The sequence below is a fragment of the Euleptes europaea genome, chromosome 1, assembly GCF_029931775.1.
Source record: "Euleptes europaea isolate rEulEur1 chromosome 1, rEulEur1.hap1, whole genome shotgun sequence".
NCBI classification, from domain to species: Eukaryota; Metazoa; Chordata; class Lepidosauria; order Squamata; family Sphaerodactylidae; genus Euleptes; species Euleptes europaea.
In genome coordinates, this window is record NC_079312.1 from 125,943,136 (window position 1) to 125,967,240 (window position 24,105).

At 44.4% G+C, this 24,105-nt stretch overlaps 1 protein-coding gene across 1 annotated transcript in view; it reads left to right on the top strand.

The window, feature by feature from the left end:
- Window positions 1-24,105, top strand: part of UBE2O (ubiquitin conjugating enzyme E2 O) — an 89,993-nt gene that overhangs the window by 26,133 nt on the left and 39,755 nt on the right. Inside the window, exons 2-5 of the mRNA XM_056857801.1 lie at window positions 15,264-15,323; window positions 19,913-20,023; window positions 20,968-21,065; window positions 24,032-24,095. Of these exons, the coding sequence (XP_056713779.1) occupies window positions 15,264-15,323; window positions 19,913-20,023; window positions 20,968-21,065; window positions 24,032-24,095 (333 nt within the window). The remainder of the gene's footprint in view (window positions 1-15,263; window positions 15,324-19,912; window positions 20,024-20,967; window positions 21,066-24,031; window positions 24,096-24,105) is intronic.

The window sequence follows — 24,105 nt, forward strand, 5'->3', positions numbered from 1 at the left end:
ATGGAGCCGAAGTCTCAAAGAACTCAATGCTTAAAGCCATGTTTAATCTAAGGTACCTTTGGAAACCTTTCTTGCCAGTTTGTACAGCTAGAATAGCTACAACTAAGATTCTCAAGAGTAGCTCACACCTGATTTGCATATAGACATGGAACACCCCCTCCCTTACTGTAATATAAAGTGAGATATGCTGCCATAGTGTTTATAAGTATGAAATTCTTTCTTTACAGATGTACTGGTTATATTCCTGACCAGGTCAGGCTCAGATCGGTTCACAAACACTTCAGAAACAATAAAAAAATTACCATAATTTACAATTAAAACTGATTTCATAACTTAGAACCAGGCGCCCTCAACCATAGCAGTATAAAACAATGATGGGAAACCATACAGAGGTAAAAAAGGAACAACCAAATCCAGCAGAATAAATAAGGAGGGGAAAGTGAGGGGATGCCAGCAGGATGGAAAACTGTCTCTGTCTTCAACTGTATCAGTGATGGAACAGCTCAGTTTAATCTCCCTTGGCATGGTGTTCCACCAGACTGGGCCAGAGCCAAAAAGGCCCCGGCCCTGGTGGAGGATAGCCGGATGCTTTTCGGGCCAGTGATCACCAGTAATTTCTCATCTGCTGAGGAAAGTGCTCTTTGAGGGGTGTAGTAGGAGAGGCAGTTCTGCAGGTACGATGGTTCCAGACTGTTTAGGGCTTTAGAGGTCAATACCAGAACCTTAAACGTGATCCAGTACTCAGTCTGAAACTAGTGCAACTGGCGGAACTGCTGAACTAATGGGAGAGTGGTCACAGATGTCATCATTGCTACACAGCTTGCGACCCACCCTTTAAAAAGTTTTTTGTGTTTTCAAGCATGCGCTCTAGCGATAGATCGCAAGTGAGATAAGGCACCTAAATTGGCGCATGCGTGACTCCCCCCCCATCGCCCTCTGCAAATACTGCTTTTTTCCTTTATCCTCCCTCCTTCCTTCCTTCCTTTTTCTCCAGCAGCCCCCAAGTGTGGCTAATTTGGGGTGCCTATATTCACTCAATTAGAGAAATCTAAAGAGAAAATAAATCTTCCATCTGCAGAAATGCCAGCTTAATAAACTAGATTTGTGTTTCATGCAGGTGATTTGGTCACGGGGGAATTAAAAGTAATAAGCTGTTGTGTTTCAGACCACCTCCTCCACCCCCTGTCCCCAATTGCTTTCTCTGCTGCCCCCCCCCCCCAAGCCCCGGGAGAAGGGAAGGCAAGAGTTGCTTGGCTGACTTGGCCTCGCCTCACTCACCTCCTGCTCCTGAGCAGTCCAAGAGGCGAGCCACTGCACCCCCCACTGTAATTAGCACTGCTGCCCTCCCTGTTGGCTCGATTAAAGTGTGATTTTGCCGAATGACATATGAAGAGCGATTTCCTTAATGAGATGGAGCAGTTGCACATCACGGAGTAGAAAGGTCTCATCAAGGTGAGCTAATAAGGCTTGGGTGAAGATTTGCTGCAGTGTATTTTGAAATATGTCACCACAGCCCTCACGATCCCCGTGGCGAGATTCTTTCATTTGAAAGAAAAAGGGTCTGATTCCTCACGCCTGCTTTACCATAAATCCACCCGAAATGACCAAGATGAAATGTGCACCAATGCACCATTCCATTACAAATTACTCCTGATCTCAAAGCAGGGAACTTCAGAAACTTGCATGGTCATTTAAAGTGTTTAATTGCTCTATCGCTTAGTCATTTGTTCGCAAACAAAAAAGAAGAAAAATGGCCAGGGGGCGTATGAAGAGGACAAGTTCAATGGAGAAAAAAGCAGCCTCACAAAAAATGGCTTTGAGGGGTTGGAGGAAGGAGAAAGGCAAATGGGAGAGAGAAGCGAGAATGTGGACGTAGGGAGACAAACCTGAACTAAAAACTATACACAAGAATTGCAGTCGATTTGAGCTTGATGCAGACGTTAACTTCAGGGTAAAACAGCATTCGGAAAACGTGGGGGAAATGTGCGTAAAGAGTGAAGTGACTTCTAAAGGTCAGATACAACATGCATAATGAAAACAAAGCCACGAAGAAGTGGGGGGAATGACTATGACAGAAACAACCCATGCATAAAAGGCCAAGGAGACATCCACAATCACCTCCAATTGCACACCATCAAGATTTGGGAGCTGGTATCCCACCGCCACACCACCCTGGTCCAGCCACAGAACCTCTGTCTTCAATGGATTCAACTTTAGCCGGATCAACTTCAGCCAGATTTGGCCATCCCACCACGCACTCTAGACACCTGGCCAATGCCTCTAGGGTGGAGTCTAGCTGGTCCCCCATCAGCAGATATAGCTGGATTTCATCAGCATACTGATGACAACCCAGCCTGAAACTCTGGACCAGCTGGGTGAGGGGATGCATATAGATGTTAAATAACATTGGGAAAAGGATTTTCCCCTGGGGGGACCCCACATACCAAGGGGTACTGTGGCAAAACCCTCTCCTCCTGCGTCGTCTGTCTCCGACCTTGGAAAAATGAGATCAGCCACTTCAAGGCTGTCCTACATATATCAATATCAGTGAGGTGATGGGTCAGTGGAACGTGAGTGACCACATCAAATGCCATTATTAGTTCGAGAAGCACCAACAGCACTGACCCGCCTCAATCCACCCATCTCCAGAGATCGTCTGCGAGCACGACCAGTGCCGTCTCCATCCTATAGTGAGGTTGGAAGCTGGACTGGAATGGATCCAGAGCTGATGTGTCCTCCAGGAAAACCTAGAGCTGTTCTACTGCCAGTCTCTCCACTACCTTACCCAGGAAAGGAAGATTTGACACCGGGCAGTAGTTGGATGTATCATTAGGATCTTTTCAGTAGCTGCATCACCACCACCTCTTTCAAACTCCCCAGGAAGGTCCCATTGTTTTCCTAATGATCGCATTCCTCTTAGGCTTTGAAGCTCGTGGGAGACTAGCCGGTTGGACTGAGGGGTTACCATGCCAACCTGTGCTATCATGATATGACCTATTCCCCCATATATTCCGTTGTATGTCCCTTTTGCTCCATTCCTGCCTTTTTACTTTTGCAAGCTCTGAATGCCTGTATGATCTCCATTAAAGTCAACTCTTCTTGGGACTACCTGTCTGCGAGTGTTGCTTGTGGGAGTGCTTCGGAAACAAGTGCTTAGCCTCTGCGCACGAGCATAAATCAGCTCTCCGCCTATACAGGGAGAGGCCGGGACACCCAGCTGGGTCTTCAGGGCAAAGTGGTCTGACCAAGGCATTCTTTCAGTAGAGACCAAATTCACATCCACTCCCATGCCAAAGATCAAATCCAGCGTGTGGCCTGCTTGATGTGTGGGACCTAAAACTGTGAGAATCCCAGTGTCGCCATGGAAGACACATCAGAGTGGACATTGTAGTCCTACAGCACTATCATCCTAGGGTACTCCAAGGCCCACCTTCAGCAAGCTTGGCAGGGTATCTGCTGGTATGCTAGGCAGTTGGTTCACCAGTCAGATAGCTAAACTCTCATCAGCGTCCCACACCAGACCAACAAATCAATACCGGGGATCTTTGGGACAGGGAATGCCCTAAAGGAGAAAGACTCCTGAATGAGTATCACCACCACCACCCATCATTTGATGAAGGACCGAAAAACCTGGAGGTGGGGCTAGTTCCTTTAAGGCAACTATCTTGCCCTCCCTCACCTAGGTCTCAGTCATGCATGCCAGGTCCACTTCATACGTTGCAAAACAGTTGTGCAACGTGGCTGTCTTATTATTGATGGACCTGGCATCGCACAACATCAGTGTCAGAGAAGGCTGTATGGTCCTAGCCCCACCACCATCATTATCTCAGGACGGGACAAAGGTTGGAAGGGGAGCAGGCATATCTATATCCCAGTCTCCTTCCTTTATAATTCCTTCCACACCGCCATACCTGCCACTCCCCCCACCCCCAGTCACTGGGATCTCCAACCCAGAACTGGCCTCCCCTAAATGGGTTACATTCTTTCCCAACCCTCTGTAGGCTACCCACCCACATTAATACAGCTCAGCAACTTAGTCCTAAACCTATAACACTAACCACACTAACAACTGCTTACTTCAACAATCGCTTTTATTTGTTTTATTGCCAGTAGTTCCCCCCCCCAAAAAATAGCCGAACCGTTTTTGTATCACATGTAATCATTAAAATATGGAACCAGGTGGTATTCTTTAAATTAAAAATATTAGTGCATTGATATTTGGAAGTAGTTATGGAAACCGTTGCAATCTTGCCCTGAAGCCCTTTCCCAGATAATCCTTGCTAAACCAGAAATGTGAAAACTCTGCCAGAAATATGAAACTGAAGCCAAAGCTATTTTTCACACTAAATTATATATGAGACCTGGATGGTTTTGTTTAGAAGATTCTCAGACTTGTGGAATATGCAGCTCTGACATCATACTGTCTTTATAGTTCCTGTCCTTGATATTTCACTGTTGTTATATTGTGCTTTAGACTTGTCTCTTGATACTTAAAGTGGAAGCAGTTCTGCTATGCAAAGGAGTCATGTTTGAGCTGTGCTGTGTGCAGAATGCATTATCCTTTGTTGGCCAGTTTCCTTGTGGAGAAATTTATCACTAGAATACAAAATAATGTTGCAGTGTCATGGTGGGGCTGCTTAACTGAGGTACTGAACGTGGCACATAGGCTCCTGCAGCTCAACCTAGCTGATGCATATTTAATTCTGAAATAGTCTCTCTTCCCACCCCCATCCTTTACCACACCGCTCATGCATCACTGTAAAGGGGGAGGGAGTTGAAACAGATTTAGTGAATAGAAGCTGCAGCTGAGATTTTTCAGGCAATGATGCAATTGTGCTGCATTGTCCCGGCGGCTTTCGTACTCTCTTCCTGCAGTGTGATCTATGGGAGTGGTTCTGCTGTTTATCAATTTTGGGGAAGTCCCGTCTTCAGAGCGTAACATTAATGAAATTTGACTTGTTCCTCTCATGCTGTATTTTTGCACTTAACCCCTTGCAGACGTCATTTAACTGAATAGCTATTTGAAAACTCATGTTGGAATACTGTTGCTGCCTCCATAATACCAGCCCTGCAGTCCTCTGATTGCATATTTGGGAGGAAGTCCCATTGATAGGGTGGCCAGGTCCCTCTTCGCCACTATCGGGAGGTGTTTGGGACAAAGCCTGAGGAGGGTGGGGTTTGGGGAGGGACTTCAGTGCCATAGAGTCCTGTTGCCAAAGCAGCCATTTTCCCGCTCTGAAGAAAGGGCATCTTGATCTTTGGGTGTTTCTCACCCATTGCTAGGGGTAGGCAGGACTAAACTAACAACTTCCTGTCTCCTGGCTAAATAAAAGTTTTGCAGCTTGTTAAAAAAAAAAAAAAAAAAATCCTGCAGTTCTAATACATATGTGTAGAGGCTTGTGATGTCCTAACTAGGTAGCTGTCCATACAGCATTGCTCCTGCATGACTGAGCACTACTCTAACACTGCTTTGTAATCCTAACATTCAAAAGCAAATCTTTTTTGAAAAGTTCCTTTTTCAAGGATGGCTAATATCTCTGTGTATACTAGCAACTCTAAACTGGCCAGCGGAATCACTACAGAGTGCTCTAGGTGATGCAGTCTTAATGTTGTGTGCTGAACTATTTATAGCCTATGCATCATTTCCCCTCAAATGGTAAATAGTAACACAATCTCTTTCTAACCAATAAATATTGCAATTAAAACCTGCCAAAACACACAGCTTCTGGATTGGGTTATCTAGAAACAAGGTTAATAGGAACATGTAATTGATTTGTCGATATGCTTAGTTTTTGATGTCTTTTAAAGTGTTTAAGGTGTTGGAAATAATTTATTTGAAGCACATACCTGCACTTTTATGAATTATGCGAGGTGCCTCCAACCATGCATGCTTCCCCAGTGGTGGCTCCATTGTTGTACAAATATTACTGAACAAAGGAATTTAAGTTTGCATTTGGATGTTTTGATTAATAGTAGAGCGTGATAGTCTTATTGCTCAGTCACGCAGGAGCAATGAGGGAATAGGATAGACTATAACATTCGGCTAAAAAGCAGACCATACAAATGAGGTCAAAAGATCAACACCACATTTGTAGTCTGTTTTTTAGCATGAGAACTGTTCTCAGACTTTTTAAGCTGCTGGTTTTATGAGGTGTTTATCCCTGTCTGGGTTTTTAATACTGGGTGTTTAATTATTAACCTTTATTGTGCTATGTGTTTCTTATTTTGCAGCCATCTCAAGCAGACACAGAGAAGCAGTACAAAAATTTTCTAAATAAATTGTTAGCATCCCTGGGGAAAACCAAAATAAGAGGGTTTTATTGGACCAAAAGTCCATCAGTCATTCTCTTGGTATAAGAGCCACTTCAGTTTGTGGTAGAAGGCTTGAATCTTTGCTTTTCAGATCAGTGATACTTTGCTTTCCAGATCAGCCTTTCAATGGGTACTTATCCAAGTTGTACCCCTTCAAAAATTCTTCTGACCTCCTTAAACTAAACAGAAATCATGCAACAAACAGAAGATTTTGGCTGTCTTTAGTATGCATTTGGGTGGGGGTAGAATATATATAGTTTTTTTCATGAAGGTTTGTAGTTCACGGTGGTACTTTGCTTTCATTACTGGATTTGGCACACTATAGTAGAGTAGCTGCATATGTGGGCTTAACACAAATATACAAAGTTGTATTTCTGTGTATGCCCAATGGCTTGGATCCTGCAGAGGCCTTCTTTTGGCATAATGGCTGTAGCACCGGAAGATGAGCAGTAATTGCTTTCCAGAAGAGCCTGATGTAAGAACTTCAGTGTTTCCAAACTGGTTTATCCACTGATGCCAGGGATTCCAGGCATACACTGGAACAAGCTGAAATTTAACTTTACTAGGGCATGAACTAAGAGTGTTTCGATGGTGGTATACTTCCACCTCTCCCCACGTGCACACAGGGAGCATGATTTAAAATTTCCTGGCTTGCTGAAGTTCCACTTCAACATCATAGGGAGATGAGAGCGTGCAATCATGGGAACAATTTTTTCCCATTTTTCATTTCCCAGTGCAGTTTAATTGCAGCTGTGTTTAGGTAAAAGATACTGCATAAAGACTAGGCCTTTTAACAGCAGAATAGTCTACTTTTTAAAATGTCTTTTGTTTCACACTGGGTGAACTTGCCTTAACAGTCCCCAGTATTCATCTTCGGTCTTCTGTGCGGGCATTCTTTGGGACTGCACGGGCCATCCTATTGGAAGATTTTTCTAGCAATTTCTAAACTTGTGGACACGGACGAGCTCACCAACAACCATTTTCCTGCTCAAATGGCCATTTGCTCCTGGGGAGGTGCTCCCTCCTTCCTCAGTTGGTTCTTTGCTTCCACGTTGAGAAGATTGCTTCTGCGTTGGGAAGATTATTCTCTAGCATTTGTGAGGTTTTTCCCCTCTCCTCAGGCTTTTGGCCATTTTTTTCTGTTGGTTTTCCTCCGATATTGTTCATTTCTGAGATTTGGTTACCATATCTCAGAAATCTCTGTTTAAAAAGTGCTCCCCTTCGGACCAAGATGACTAGGATGGACTAATATATCCTATGTCTCATTTGTCTCGGCAAAGGGCACAACATCACAATTTGCTAGCAGTTTTCACCCAAGGCCCTCAGTGACCGTGCGTCCCACCTGAAAGCTGCCCTTTGGGAGAGGGCACTTTCCAGTTCCAAATGCCCAGCAGCAAAGAAATGTGACCAGGTGGAACAAAGTCCAAACTTAGTTCCAAAGTTGACTCTTCAGATGGATTGCCCATTGGGTCTTCTCGGTTCCATCAGATCCAATCCATACATGATTGAGATCTCCCAAACTGTGACTTGCGAGGCCTTTGGCACTGCCACCTAAAAAAGGCCAAACACAAGACTAGACACAGAATCCGGTCAGTTCAGGCAGAGCCCAAGAGAATGTTTGAAACTGATTCCATGTTCGGATGCAGGGGACCTCTCTCCACCTCGGCCTCTGTCATTGCATTCTCATTTACCAGCCCAATCTCTTTTTGAGTCAACATCAGAACCAAACTTGGAGATCCGATGCGACAGTCGCTCCTCCAGACCATTGAATGCCGAGGGCCTCCAGCCTTCCCGCTGGTTCTGTGGCACCAGAACCCTATCTTCTACCCCCTTGCCCATAAGAAAGGGGAGATTATGCCACGCCTCCATCTTGCTCAGAACCGAGGCAAATTTCTTCAGAATTGTGAAAGAGACTGCCGGTTTCGAACTGGTGGGCTCCTCCACAACCAGCCCAGACACTTCCAGTCAGTCTTTCCAGCTGGTGAAGAGGAGGGTCCTGTTCCAGCATCAGCTCCCGCCTCTTCCACCTGATGCATCACTGGACAGTACCATGGGGAACCCAGATCCTGTTTCTTTGAGTGAGGATCTACGCTTGTACTTAGTACAGATGATGAGAACGGTCCAGTCTCTCGACATTAAAATCTCATCTACAGATCCGAGGCCTTAGAGACCAAATCCTGGGCAGGCTGTTTTCTGACTCACCAAGGACCATTGCTTTTCCTCTACTGGAGGGCGTCTTGGACATTTCAAAAGCAGTTTGAGATAACCTTTCTCTATCCCAGCTACTTCTCAGAACGTCAAGAACATGTATTGGTTACAACAGGATGGATGCCCATTTCTTTTCATCCTCCCTGCTCCTTCATCTCTAATAGCTGAAGAAATGTAGGTGAAGCATAGACAGGGCATGGATTCTACCACTGCCGATAAAGAAGGAAGGAGGATTGATTCCATCTTATTCATCTTCCACCTTAAATCTTAGAAACGCAAACTACCAAGCGATAATAGGAGGCTATCAGCTTTTTTTGTGGGAAAAGCTTTCCACATATCTGGGCTTGCTACCTGATGACAAGAAGTCTCTGATGAAATTAATACAGAAGCCATCAGATTATCAAAGCAGCAGATCAATGCAGGGCGACATTCTGCAGATGCATTTGCAAGAGTTATGGCCTCTTCCATTGTTCTTAAGGTGCATGCTTGACTCTGCTCTATGGCACTCCCAACAGAGAGAAGAAATAGAGTCGAAGATCTCCCCTTTGAAGAGACTTCACTGTTTTCTCCAGGATTTATGACTTTTTAGCACAAATTAAAAAGAACCGCCAAACAGCACATTCCTTTGGCGAACTCCCAACAGTCGAGACGCAGAGGGGGGAATCGACCCAGGCTGTTGAATCCTTTGGGCAGTAGAAAAAAGTATGGGATAATGAATCAACCACTGCCAGTCGTAAAAACGCTGATCTGAAGGTATCTTGAGGAAACAGCCCTTGATCTGGACTGTTGGTAGTGCATTGCTAATGTGTGACCATGTATTACCGCCTCAATTTAGGAACTATCAGCATATAGAAATAGTGAGGGAGGTCAAATTGAGTTTGATATTTAATTCCCAGATGAAGTGGAGAACATTTCCTTCTAGCATCTTTTTGCAATCACTGTGCAAGGATCCCTCACAGACACACAAATCCTTCTTCTGACTAGTTCAGTCCAGGGTGTCAGGCCCCCTTTCTGGACAAATTGTCTGCTTTCCAGTCTGAACGGTGTTCCATCACCGCAGACTCATGGGTTCTCTCCTTTATTAGCAATGGTTATTATTGCTGGTGGTGTTCTTTTGAAAGAAATCTGCAAGGCTGTAAGGTGGTTGTCTACAGATGCTTTTGGTAGACACTACGCTGTGGGTATAGGTACCAGACAGGAGACATCAGTGGGGAAACCCATCCTACACACTCTCTTCCAATGAGAGCTTCACCCCACCTCATGGGTGAGTTAGCTTACTAGTCTCCCAATGCGGGACTGCTCAGAAGACCGAAGGTGAAACCAGTGTTTCACTTACCTGTAACTGCTGTTCATCGAGTTGTCTTCTGTGCAGGCACACATTCCCTCCCTCCTGCCTCTCTGTGAGCTCTATTGTTTCATACCTTGTGAGGTAGCACCTTCCCTGAGCATGTGACCGCTTGGGTAGAAAATGGTCTCTGCCGTGCTCCGGAGGGGGAGGGGCTCCCTCTTTAGGGTCTACAGGCTTAGGAATTGCTAGAAAATTCTTCTGATTACCGGTAGCTGGCCTGCACCTGCACAGTCCCAGTAGGTTGCCTGCACAGAAGACAACTCAATGAACAATAGTTACATGTTAGATGCAACCCTGTTTTATTCCAAATGACAACAGGATTTCTTAAATTGTTTAACTCTTGGCTACTCTTGTTTTCCTGCACTCCCCAAAACAATTGAATACTTCAGTTTTATATTAACTTCATAACTTTATCTTCTTGGCTAATTTCTAGATTCTGTGACCTTTCCATTGGTAAATGGTCCAATACTCCCTGAGCAGCTGTGTTAGGGATTCTTCCCATTTATGATTTATCTTGCTCACTGGAAACATCTAAAAAGAGTCTCTCTAGCTATTCAGAATTGTTCTGAATGAAATTTCCTCTTCCTCTACATGTTATGTCTATCTTCACAAGCTGGAGAATCATGTTTGAAATAAGGCTGCTACCACTGATGGCCTCCCCATGGCAACTGATCCCATTTTAAAGGACTCAAGATTACATTAAGTCTCTACGCATCATCCTGTCCCTGCTCAAGATATGAGAAATTTCAAATGTTACAGCAGGAAGAAGAATTGCTTAGCTAGCTCAAGGAGGCCATTTTAACCAGTAGCCCACTAGCAAACATGAGCACATCCTGCCCAAAAATGGTCAGAACATTTGGGCATAGCACCCATACGAAAAGGGATCTCCATAGGGCAGTGATGGCGAACCTTTTAGAGACTGAGTGCCCAAACTGCAACCCCAAACCCTCTTATATATCGCAAAGTGCCAACACGGCAATTTAACCTGAAGAATCCCCCTGAAGGAACCATGCAAAATAACAGTGGCGGGTTAGCTATGCACATGCTAATGGTTATGCAAACAGGAACAAAGGAGCAGGCGAGTGGGAGGGGTGGAATTTCTCCTTTTGCTTCTAGACCGTGAATAGGCAGTTTTAAATTCGCATTTTAAAAAAGAGCTTTTAGTGAACATCAAAACTGACCATGCATAAATGGCCAGGGTATCTGTTGTGGGGAGGGGAAGGTGATTGAAAGCCGGTTTGATTCTTCCTTAAGTGGTAGAGAAAGTCGGCATATAAAAACCAACTCTTCTTCAAAGTGAAACTTGATATTTGTAACTGAACCATCAGGGAAAGAGGTAAATGATTGGGGGAGAGACACCTGGCAACCCTAAGGCAAATATATGAAGCAAAACCTGCTCTATATTCAGAGGGTTCCGTCTGAAAAAAAACTCTGCAAGGGGACTTATTGTTGAGTTCTGAGGATCTGGATGGGGAAAATGTGCATCTGAATGGCAAATCCAATGCAAAACCTCCCATTCATAAATGGCCAATAACCCCCCATGCAGAGTTTTGAATCAAACATTGCTTTCCCCACCCCCCACCCCGAGCCCCGACCTCCTCCTCGCCGCCCGCCTTGGCGCTGCCGGCCCTCGAGCGCGCATTCAAAACCCGGCCGCGCTGTGAGGGGAGGGGGAGGGTGGCGCTTTACCTCACACACCACCTCTCTTGTGTGTGTGTGTGGGGGGGGAATAAACCAGAAATGGGGCGGTGAGGAGAGGCTTCGTGGTCGACCTTTGGTGGGGGTGGAGCCTCCTCTGCCGGCACGCGGGTAAGTGGCTCGGGACGGGACCGAAAGTCCAGGCGGGCGAGGCAGCGACGGATGGAAGCGGTGGAGAGAGAGCCAGCCCGCTTCCCGAGGGACGGGGCGAGGAACCGGCAAGCCAGCAGCCAGGAAAAGACGGAGCGCAGAGACGCGGCGGCGCGCTGCCGCACCCCAGCTGTAGCCCCGCCGCCCGGTCGCGCCTGCGCCAGTCAGAGGACTTGGCTGGGGGCGTGGGGAGGAGGGCAGGATGTCCCGCCCCCAAGACCTTATTAGGGCTGAAACATCCTGCCCTCCTCCCCACGCCCCCAGCCAAGTCCTCTGACTGGCGCAGGCGCGACCGGGCGGCGGGGCTACAGCTGGGGTGCGGCAGCGCGCCGCCGCGTCTCTGCGCTCCGTCTTTTCCTGGCTGCTGGCTTGCCGGTTCCTCGCCCCGTCCCTCGGGAAGCGGGCTGGCTCTCTCTCCACCGCTTCCATCCGTCGCTGCCTCGCCCGCCTGGACTTTCGGTCCCGTCCCGAGCCACTTACCCGCGTGCCGGCAGAGAGGGCTACGCGTGCCAGGTCGGGCACGCGTGCCATAGGTTCGCCAACACGGCCATAGGGTTTAACAGATCTGCCTTCTCCCTCTCCGCTCCTTTTCCTGCCTTGGTGTTCCTTTGCATGCACTCGGCGTTACAGGCTGTTAACGGTGAATTGAAGGGGTTGTTCATGCCTCTCATACTGCAACCATCCTGTCTCTCTCAGGAACACCACTCTGTTATATCTATTGGAGGCTGGCTCTGTCATTTCCTGTACAGACACTACACCTGGGTGGGTAATGATCGAGCCCAGTGTGTGCTTCAGCACTTGGATGTTAGTCTTGGCCTAAGGATCCTGCGGGAGCTTTCCTCATAGGGAACAGTGCCATCTAGACGTTGCTGTTTTAACTGCTAAATATAACTTGCCAGAGTGGAACAGTGGTCTGTTTATGTGAAGCACCCTGGACCCTGATTGACAGGAGGATGTACTTATTTTTGTTTTAATAAAGCTACCTACCAGAATCTGGGCAGATGGATTTTTAATAGACAGTAGAGCAGTAGTATAAGGAGAGCTATGCAATAATGAGATAGCGATAAGGTAACCTTGAGACCTTGTTTGCCATACTTGTAAAATGTTTTCATTTTTTTAATTAGTGAAATGTTTATCATGAGGTTTTAATCACTAATTTGGAGGACTTGAAGTCTCAGGGTCAAAACAGACAAAAGGCTAGGAGATGAGTGATTGGATTTTCCTAGTGTCTTTAAGTTAAATTTTGTACAAGACCCCCCAGTTCAGATTGAGGCTGAAGGAAGAGAGAAGGGCCACCTACCTGTCCTTTTATCGCTACATGGTTTGCTTGTTGAAACACCCACCCAAAGTTGCTGTTAGCCTTGGAAATTTTATCTGGCTTGTCTTTTATTCCGGCATGGTTTTGCCTGTCTCACTGCCCTGATTTGAATTGAGCAGGACAGATACAGCTGAAATTTAGCTTCTATATTAACTTCATTCACCAGTAAATATTTTTCTCAGCAGTCATGTAGTCCGGATTATTATTGAATGCTGACATGCTCATCTTACCTATCACAAAGTGGACTGCAATGTTTGCTTAAAAATATCACATTGAAGAAAAAACTTTCAAAGAGGAGGGATTCCACATTTAGGTTATATTTCACTCTGTATGTAACATTCTGGCCATGTCATCAAGTTCACGCATTCCGTAACTGATAGCTGGTTCTAACTTCGTTATAGACCCTGATTGGCTGTGATGGAGAAAAGTTGACCAGGAATGTCCACTTGTGGATTACAGTGTAATAAATAAATGGCCCTTAAATTTAGAACTTGGCCCCTCCCAGTTAAGAAGATATTACCTGGTTGTATATTCCCTCATATCAACTGTACTGTGTTAACTGGGAACATTACTATGTTTCATGCTATGAAAATGGTAGTATAGTCTGAGATGCATATGTCAAACTTTGCAATGATGCTTGTAGGTTCTTTCTAGAGGTGCCAGTTTTTGCCCTCTCATTGTAGCCTTTACATGTTCAGTACTGTTCCCAGGTGTCCCCCATACTCTTGAGGCAATGTTGAGGGGCATGATGGGGCTGCAGTAGGAGGAGGGCAAAGTCCCATACGCTTGCAGTTCAATGGATGCAACTTATGTTCTAACTGCCTGGTTTTATTTCTCAGCTGTCAAGAATACCTGAGAATGCCATTAAATGCAAGAGTTTGCATTCTTCCCATGCTAAATAAAATATTTCCTTTGGGTGATTGTCAGACACTAAGGAATATTGTTGAGAAGCATTGGCTTGTCATATTGAAAGTGCAGCCTTCCTAGTTGTAGATTCTTTGTGATGTGAAAAGGTAGATGCACGAGAGACAGCCAGATAGGCTGTCTTCACAACAAAACTGAGTCTAGCAGAAATAAGCGGCCGTGTTCAGGGAATGATTAAGTTAAGTGAGGTGAGCCATTACCTAAGGAGCTATAATTTAACTTTTCTGCAAGTGTTCATGGAAGCATGTTGATACAGCATATAGAAACTGAGGCATGGTATTTATTTTCATAGACTGCAAGCTTTGTAAAGGACAGGTTATTTAAAAATGCTGTTTAACATCCTCATAAGTGTGTCAATGACTAGTTGTATTTAGATGTAATAGCAGGAAGCCCATATAAAGAATCGGGGACACAAATACATGGCATTTGTAGACATTGTTCTTTACCTGTTTAAAATCTAATTGGTCTAACAAACCATTAATATTATAGGGAATATGTCCAAATCTTGCATTTGGGTTTGTTGGCGCTTTTGGGGGGGGAGTTGGAATTGCCTTGTCTTTTGTAATACTTTATATGCTGCAATATTTTATATGCTGTAAATTTGGAACAATATAATATAGAGATGGCATAGCACCAAAAACTTAGAAGTGGAGACACAGTATCCCTAAAGATGCAGACGTGCACAGATTTATATTGTCCGTAATCCATTGGATTATGAAAGGTGGTCATTTATCTCTCCAATGTTATAGTATAAATCTTTTAGCAATAGTAGGGGCACGGATTTCTGTTGACCCATCAGTTAGTCTCCAAGAGGAAGGCAAATAGTTTAAAAGTACAGAAGTACCCTCAAAGATCGATGAATATGCTAATACAAAATTGATATGAGTAATTACTTCCTCCCAAAAAGACCGAATAACTGGATAGGTCCAAATCATATGTTTAAGAGATATGACTTGTAAGTTACAATGACAGCAATGACACACTTTACTTCATCCTTTATCAATGAATATCCCATTGTTTTGGCAAAATAGGGTGATCTAGCTCCTTAGTCCATTCATTTCCGAGACTTTGCATATCATATTTATTAATTGCCCATAATCAGAGTGGAATTATGATAGCCAATGACATCGTGCCAATTAGTGCACATTTCACTGTGAGTACCTTTAACCTGTGATTTATTATCAATATGTGTTTTCCTGCATAGACAACTGGTAATCTAAGGGTAGAGATACCTGACTGTGCCTATAAGGACAGAATTCTGATTCTTTTTCTTTCTTTTCCTTTCCTTTCCTTCCCCAAAAATAGCTGAAGCTCGAAGATCGGTCAGTGGTACCTCGGGATGTCGTTAGGCATATGGGCTCACAGGTAAGTGCTGCTGTCTTCAGTGTGCTCAGTCAAGTCCCAGGATTCCATCAGTGGTAAATGTTGCTTAGTCTGAATCTGCACCAGAGAGGATACTTGCCTATATAGAATCATAGAGTTGGAAGGGACCGCCAGGGTCATCTAGTCCAACCCCCTGCCCAATGCAGGAAATTAACAACTACCTCCCCCCCACATCCCCAGTGACCCCAACCCTCCCCATACCATGCAGGATCCCACAATCAAAGCACTCCCGACAGATGGCCATCCAGCCTCTGCTTAAAGACCTCCAAAGTCAGGGACTCCACCACCCTCCGAGGCAGTGCATTCCACATTCCACTATGTATCATCCGCTTATATTGTGCAGTATATCTGATGTGCTTCAGACAGTAACTTACACTAGTTCACTGTATCTTGCACACTCCTGTAAAAACTGCAGATTAATTCCACCACATAAAAGTGCTTGTGTGTTGAATAGTTTGGCCAGAATGACACATTGGCATTGGGAGAGCATTAATCTAAGCTTTGCTAAATGGCCTCTGGCTCAAATGTCTTGATATTTGCATTTTGCACCATCACACAGTTTTGAGACCAAGTAGGGCTATAAAATGGAAAGGGAGATTTAATTATGCAGGTGCTGTTCAAGTCAGACCAGGCAAAGCATTTAGGTTTGCTGTTTGAACCTATTTTCTTACAAATCACAGTGTTCAAGTATGACATATTGATTGTTTTGCAAGAAACAAATTGGAGTGACTAAAACTCTGTTCACCAGAATGAGGGAGAAAGGAGAATGTAATAGGACAGCGAGTGTCATAATGAGGCATGAGAGCCACATAGTTATGTGCATATTGCAGTTAAGCATTTAGCTGCTTTGCCTGAACACTGAGGGATACCAATCAGTAATGCATTGTTAAAAATAATTTCATGATGTATAAAAGTAAAGTGTATAGTTCAGATTTTTTGCTGAGATTGTGTGCTTTGAGTAAACTGCTGTTGCTGCCTTCCTGCAAACTGGCTTGGGGCTGCTAAACCAGGCTTCGTAATTATTGGTTGTGGCTAATTTTATTAGCAAGACTGTTCTTAATTCATATGCCATTGCATTCACATTTAGACATCCCAGTTTGTTCAGTAGTGCTACTTCTCAGAGCCGCTTGGACGCAGTTGACTGGATAGAGCAGCCGCAAAACCTAGCCATTCCAGTAGCATTCAGGTATTACTGGTGCTTGCTCAGCCCAAACCTCTCCCCCTGCCTCTCTTTACTCTAACCCTGTTCCCATCTATCTTCCTGTTGCAGTGACTTTGAAAAAAGTTACTGTGCAGCTCAAGCTGCCCGAGACTAATTTTAAAAGAAGTGGTACAAAAAACACTTGATTGATCCTATGCTTTAATCAACCACACTGCTTCCCAAAAACATTCTGCTGATGAAAATAAGTTCACAACTAACTGTCAGCAGTAATAAAAAAAAATGGAGTTGTGGACAAAGCTGGAATATGGTTGGCTCTCTGCTTTGCCAAGAGCCCTGCAAAGATCAGGGGCCTGGTTTTAGCTTTCCTGCTCCTTTGATGCGGTCAACAAAAAAGTCTAAGTGCAAAAGCCTGAGAGATAGCACATATCTTCTCCTGACACCTAAAATGTGAAAGGTAATGTGCCAGACAAAAGGAAGTAGTTCCTCAAGAAAGGTGCTAATACTAAAAAAATAGAATGATGAAACAACTACAGATAATTTTTATCATTAAAATATGCTTATTTACCATATACAATAGGCATATAAAGATGGTTTGAACAGTATAATGATTCATGCATTAATAATAATGTTAAAAAGGGGCTGATTTTCTCTTTATACTCTATCATTAATAAAACTGTTGAGAAGTTGGAAGGTAGAAAAATAGTATAGATTCACCCAGCCTAATGTAATGTTGTTTTATGTTCGATTAGAGAATGTTATTGTTTTGTATTGTATTGTTTTGTACATTAATGTTAATCCGTGAAAATTAAAATTTATTTAAAAGAAAAAGAAAGGCACTAATACAGAAAAGGCCCTGTCTCGTGCGTGGTGGCATCCCACGTCTTAAGACACATGGAATGCCAGCATTGCTTTGCTGCAGAGCATTCTAATAAATGAGAATAAGTAAAATGATGAATGTGCTAGAATATTTAACTCTCTCTGCACTTGCTAGAACAAGTGGCCTGTAATGGTTGATATAGGAAGCACTTGGTATGGAGTTTTAGTGTTGCGCTTGTCTTCAGTGGTCACAGGGATTTCTGAACCCTTCGCTGAACTGAGAACTGGAAATCCCTTTTGTTCGTTAGTACACAAATTAATCTCAACTTCACACAGAACAGGAAATTAAATTATCATGCCATTCTGTACTGCAGTTAATACATCTGTATACATTCTGCTTGGTGTTCTTGTTGGTCACAAAACATTTCGTAGAGGGAATAAGCAGTAATTACTGGGGGGTTTTCTCCTCCGAAAACTGGTAATACTAGCAAGGTTCAGTTGTGGTCATGGTTTCAAGATTGCTTAAAGAACTTCTAAGTGAAGTTCTGCTCAGCCTAGAAAAAATAGTCTTTTTGAGGGCAGAAGCATTTGAGTTGCACTGAAGCTCATTTTTTAAAAAAGGGTAAGACTCTTGGTAAGTAATGGAAGCAGAAAAAAGTTGGATACATGCTACAAGAGACCTTGAACCCTTCTGAATTTCTGCCTCTTTATATACCAGTCACCCTGCATTGACAGTCAAAATGCCCAGCTTTGGGGCTGTAGACACCTTGTCAGGTAACAAGAAGGCCAAGGTTACATTCTGTTCCCTCCATGCACAGGTGCCATTTCTGCACCTCCTGTAAGATGAAAGTTTTGACTTGTTTGAAAAATTAGTATATTATGATTGAGCTAATTCACCTGTTATATAGGATCAGCCTTCCAAAGTGAGTGTGTGTGTCTGAACTTGTTTCTGTTAATAGGCATTGATGTTTGAGAACAGTGACAGGAACCCGCCATCCTTTAGCTTTTGTAATGGACGATGCTCATTAATAAATAAAAGTATGTTGTTGCACTAGCTCCAGTTGCCTAAGAATTGGCTGAGTTAATGATGCGTCTGGGTTTCTGTCTTCCAGTGAGCCAAACAATATGTAGGTATAAGTGGCATTGTTCATATTGGTGTAGAACATTTTCACCTTTTATCACTGGCTCAGAGCAGCAAGACAGTAACGAATTTCTAATAGTAGATACTTGTGTGTTCCTGCAGATTAATAGGATAAAATATTTGACGCTGCTATGACATATTTCTAGCATTCAAAGAGCTTCACATATGTTCTCAGTGATCTTTATATGCCTGTAAAGTAACTAGTATTAATCCCTGTATTTCACATGGGGCAAGGAAAATACTGACTTTCCACAGAATTGTTTCTACATAACTAATGTTAAGTAGTATATAACTATAATAGAATGCTTATAATTTTGATCTGATGTTTTGCATATTGAGCGGATATTATCCAGTCATGGTCAGGTTATCCCTTTGTTCAGGTTCCCAACCTACAAAGGCAAGTAATCATACAGATTGCATTATAAAGAAAGTAGGGTGATTTGCTCAGACAGAGGTCTATGGATGTAGCAGTTCTCTTGATTCAGATGGTGGGGGGATGCACAAGAAGGCTTAACTATTTAATCTTATTATGTATCACATTAATTTGGATTCTAAAATAACCATAGAAGAAAGTCACAGTGTGTGTGTGTGTTCCAGCTTCCCACTGGAACACCAAAAGCCAGTCCAGAGGGTCAGAGGACTCTCTGAAGTGGCAATTGATGTTGTGCATGGAGCTGCAGCCAGGAATGGGGAAAGTGGCAGAAAGTGCCCCCAAAACCTGTGACAGCTGACCTACAATTCATGCGAGAAGAGGCAACTTCTGCTGACATTTTTCCTTCCGACCTCATCCACCACTCACATCCGTTGTTGTTCCTGAGTATCTCCCAGCCCTCACAAGTGGAAGGGAAAGGTCGCAAAAATCCTTTCTGCAAACCCATTCTGTTCATAATTATAGATCATGATGGGTAGCCGTGTTAGTCTGTCCGTAGCAGTAGAAAAGATCAAGAGTCCAGTAGCTCCTTAAAGACTAACAACATTTCTGGCTTTTGTGAGTCACAGGTCACTTCTTCAAATACAGCTAGAATGTGAGTCCATCTATCCTTAAGTAGGGAAGAGTGAATTAGACACCCAATGGCAATAGCGTGTAAATGTCAAAATCAAGTAAATGACATTAGTAGGCGTGATTGGATTAGGTGTGATATTCGTAGGGGTAGTAGGCATGGAGAAATCAGCATTGGTAATGAGACAGGAATCCCAGATCTGTATTCAATCCAGGAGAATGCATAGTCTTGAACTTCATTATTAGTTGCAATTCAGCAGTCTTATGTTAGGGTTTCTTCTGCAGTTAGACACAATGTACTGTTTTCCTTGGGACCCGAAAACAGGTTGGTATGGTCTTTGATAGCTGCTGTTTATCCATAAAACAAGTAAAATCTTCGGTGTGTTCAAGTTTTATTTCTGTGCAATTGAAGAACATACTTCAGTTTAAAAACCCTTTGTGTGCCTTTCCAGGACAGCCAGTGTGGGACTGTTGTTGATGTAAATATAGAGTGCGCAGTGAAACTAGTGGGAACCAACTGTATCCTTTATCCCATCAACAGCAAAGACCTTCAGAATATCTGGGTGAGAATGTTTAACACTCCTTGTTCTCATAAAGCAGGGAAGCTAACACTTTAACAGATTAATCATAAATCATCAGATGCTGCTGCACGTCTAGAGTGGTTTCTTTTAGCAAGTTTGGTCATTCTGGTGAGAGTAATGCAGAATTTGCATTATCACCATATTCTTAATATGCTGCTAGCCTCTGTCAGACAGCGAGGGCTTGGTTGGTGACAAATGGAATTAAAACCTTCTGTACAGTGATTAGCTGGAGGGATCACCTGAGCAAGGCAGTCCTATGGCAACAATAGGTTTCTGAGATGCAGTATAGTTAATATATAGCGTGTTAGGAAAACCTTTAAAAGAACAAGGATATTTTATACGTCAGAAGTGTACAGGAATTTTCTGTCTATCTTTTGAGTTTCTGTTAAAATGGAGTTTGATTTGAGATTTTTTTAACGTACTTCTTGAACGGAATGTGTAAGGGTCTGCTTAAAACAAATGGTTCAAGTTGTGTTTTGAAACCTTCCTCAAATGATCAGAAATACGGCATTGCTTTCTGCGATTTTCTTTGACAGCAGGGGGATATAGCCTTAAATTGATTGTCAGAGGACGGTGATTCTGCCCTTTTCTAAAATACTTGACTGCGAGAATGAGGCTGCTTCAGAATTTAGCCAGCATGCCTGCTCAGCTCCATTATGGCGTCTGTCATAAAGCACATATACAAGCTTCTGCACACCTCATCTTGTGACATCAGTGAGGAAAGATTATTTTCATGATCTGAAGGATGTATGTAAACATTCTTCTTAAACCTCTTTGCATGTTGAGTGTTTCCTAATTCTGAACTCTGGGTTATCTTGTCGCTGTTCGTATGCCTCAATTGAGCTCAGAAATATTCCCTACGTTTGTAATTTAAACAAAGATCCAGGAAAACAGTAACTTTAACTGTTTAATTCTTTCCCCCTCAGCCATTCATGTATGGTGACTGCATAGCCTATGACTGGTGGCTAGGAAAAGTGTACGATTTAAAGAACCAGATCATTCTGAAGCTCTCCAATGGAGCCAGGTACTTTGCTGCTTCTGTTCCAGGACATTCTTAATTAAGTGTCGGCTTCATGGGTTGGGTCCTGACTAAAAAATTTGTACATGGAGGTGTGATTTCCCTGCCTCCCCCTCCTGTTGCACCCCGGAAGGCTGCTTATGGGGACAGGGACAGGAAGCATAATGGGGGAGATGGAGGGTTGCTGTGGGAGAAAGAAGTCAGGGCCACACCAGCAGTAGCAAGCAGAAGAAACGAATCAAGGTATTGAATAAATCCTTTATTGTTCTTTCCTGATCCTGACGTGTTTCACCTGTGGTTCTATTATAATCAGGGAAAATACACTCCTAGAATAAAAACAAGTCATAAAACATGTATATAACCGTGTGTGTGTGTGTGTATAAAGTGCCGTCAAGTCGCAGCCGACTTATGGCGACCCCTTTTGGGGTTTTCATGGCAAGAGACTAAGAGGTGGTTTGCCAGTGCCTTCCTCTGCACAGCAACCCTGGTATTCCTTGGTGGTCTCCCATCCAAATACTAACCAGGGCTGACCCTGCTTAGCTTCTGAGCTCTAAGGAGATCAGGCTAGCCTGGGCCATCCAAATACAATTCAATTAAAAAATGGTTAAAAATCTTAGGAACCTACAACCTGAAAAAGTCTTAGAAAATTAAAATAATATTGTAGAAGTGTCTTTGATAATTTCACCCTAGGAAACCAGCAGCAAAATTCATTAGTTATTAAATAAAATAATGTGTACCGTATATACCCATGTATAAGCCGACCCGCGTATAAGCCGAGGTGCCTAATTTCTCCCCCAAAATGGGGAAAAATTAGGCACCCGCGTGTAAGCCGAGGGTCGGATTATAACCCCTCCCCCCCCCCCGCAGGCTTACCTGACAGGGCTCTCCAGCAGCGAGGGTCCGGCGGCGGCGTGGCCTGGGGGGGCCTGGGCAGCCTTCCTGTGGCTGCAGGAGGCTTCCCATGTCCCCTCCCGCCCGGGAAAAATGGCGGCGGGGGCCGGGGCAGCCTTCCTGCGGCTGCAGGAGGCTGCCCAAGGCCCCTCCCACCCGGGAAAAATGGCGTAGGGGGCCGGGAAGGGCCGGGGCAGCCTTCCTGCGGCTGCAGGAGACTGCCCAAGGCCCCTCCCGCCTGGGAAAAATGGCGGCGGGGGCCGGGGCAGCCTTCCTGCAGCTGCAGGAGGCTGCCCAAGGCCCCTCTCACCTGGGAAAAATGGCGGAGGGGGCCGGGAAGGGCCGGGACAGCCTTCCTGCGGCTGCAGGAGGCTGCCCAAGGCCCCTCCCGCCCGGGAAAAATGGCGGCGGGGGCCGGGAAGGGCCAGGGCAGCCTTCCTGCGGCTGCAGGAGGCTGCCCAAGGCCCCTCCAGCCCGGGAAAAATGGCGGGGGGGGGGGCCGGGGCAGCCTTCCTGCGGCTGCAGGAGGCTGCCCCAGGCCGCTCCCGGCGGCAGGAAGCGGCACGGGCCCGGCGGCAGCGGTAAGTTTCCCCCCTCCCTCCTCCCTCCTCCCTCCCCCCTCCCTCCCCCCATATTGACCCGTGTATAAGCCGAGGCCGGCTTTTTCAGCCCATTTTTGGGGCTGAAAAACTCGGCTTATACGCGAGTATATACGGTAACTGAGCAACTATTCTGCTTACTTATCATAGCATAAGTCTCCAGTCTCACCTTGAGCAATAAAGATAGTCAGGCTCAAGGGGTTATATAATCTGATGCAATAGGTATTCATTTAACACACACACACACACACACACACACACACACACACCACTGTGCATGCAGGTCTTTTTAATGGGATCCAAACCAGCGTATTGCTGTAAAATCTGCTTGTGCTTGTTCTGTCAACCACACACGTACACATCTAGAGTACAGATTCTTCAGCCAAGTTTTCACTTAACTTATGGGTTTACATGACCCTGAAATTTTTCGGGGTTCACAGGATGCATGCTTCTACAAAACCCGCAAGGCCAGTATCAGCTCATGTTTTCCTGCTGCCATCAGTAAACTTCATATTGTGTTGGAGAGTGTTGAGACTCGACACTTATGCAGTAGTTATGTAGGAACTTCACTTCGCAGAGGTAACCTTTCCTATAATCTTTGTATTGTAAGAAAAACTTCCACACTTACTCACTTTATATACATTGGAATAAATCTGTGTTGGACCTTCCAGGGTGTGTGTATTCCTAAAAAGCAGTCACGAGGGCCTCGGTTTGTATTGGAGATGTACTGCTCATCTTTTCCTCTGCATTGTGTACCCCAATTGAAACTTGTGCCTCCTCTCCCCCCAAGCTACTTTTGGCCCCAGTAATAGGAAAAAAAGAGGAGCATCCTGTCTCCCTCCCTGCAGGTAGAACAGTGTGTAAAACACACACATACCCATGCTTGTTTTGTGGGTCAAACGCACTGTAGTTCCTATCACAGGTCTCAAATATAATGTTTAATTTGACCTTTAGTAATAGGGTGTTGGAATATAATACTGACTTTCCTTTTGAGATGCTTTTTTTCTGAAATCGCTCCTGGATTTCTCAATCTGTGGTGTTTCATGGCACCAGCCTTTAGTGCTCACGAAGATGTTCTTTTTCTCCTCCCAGTGTTTTCAGAGAAAAAGGAAGTGTGCACTGGGTCAGTTTCTGTCAGAGGCCTTGTGGGGAGTCTCTGAATTGCAGGATCTCACAGTAACACAGCTTCATCCCGGCATTTTTCTTCTCTCTGCGTATAGCAGCATTTGTCACTCCCAAACTGAGAGCAGTAAAAACAGTTTATCGCTGGCCTGTAAACAATTTCTCACGGCACTCTTTTTCTGTTCCAGCTATCACACACTGCCTCTTTAAAATGAAGTAATATGACTCACAGTAGCTTGTTATCCCTCCGGCATCTTGCTGTATCATGGGTTTGGGCTGATAAACATAAGAATGCCGTGTTAAGAAAAGTGTGCAGACCATTGCAAAGTCTGTTTCCCAACAGTTGCTACTTTTTCTTAGGTGTTCCATGAGTACAGAAGATGCAGCAAAACTCTATGATGTCTGTCCCCATGTGAGCGACTCGGTATGTTTTT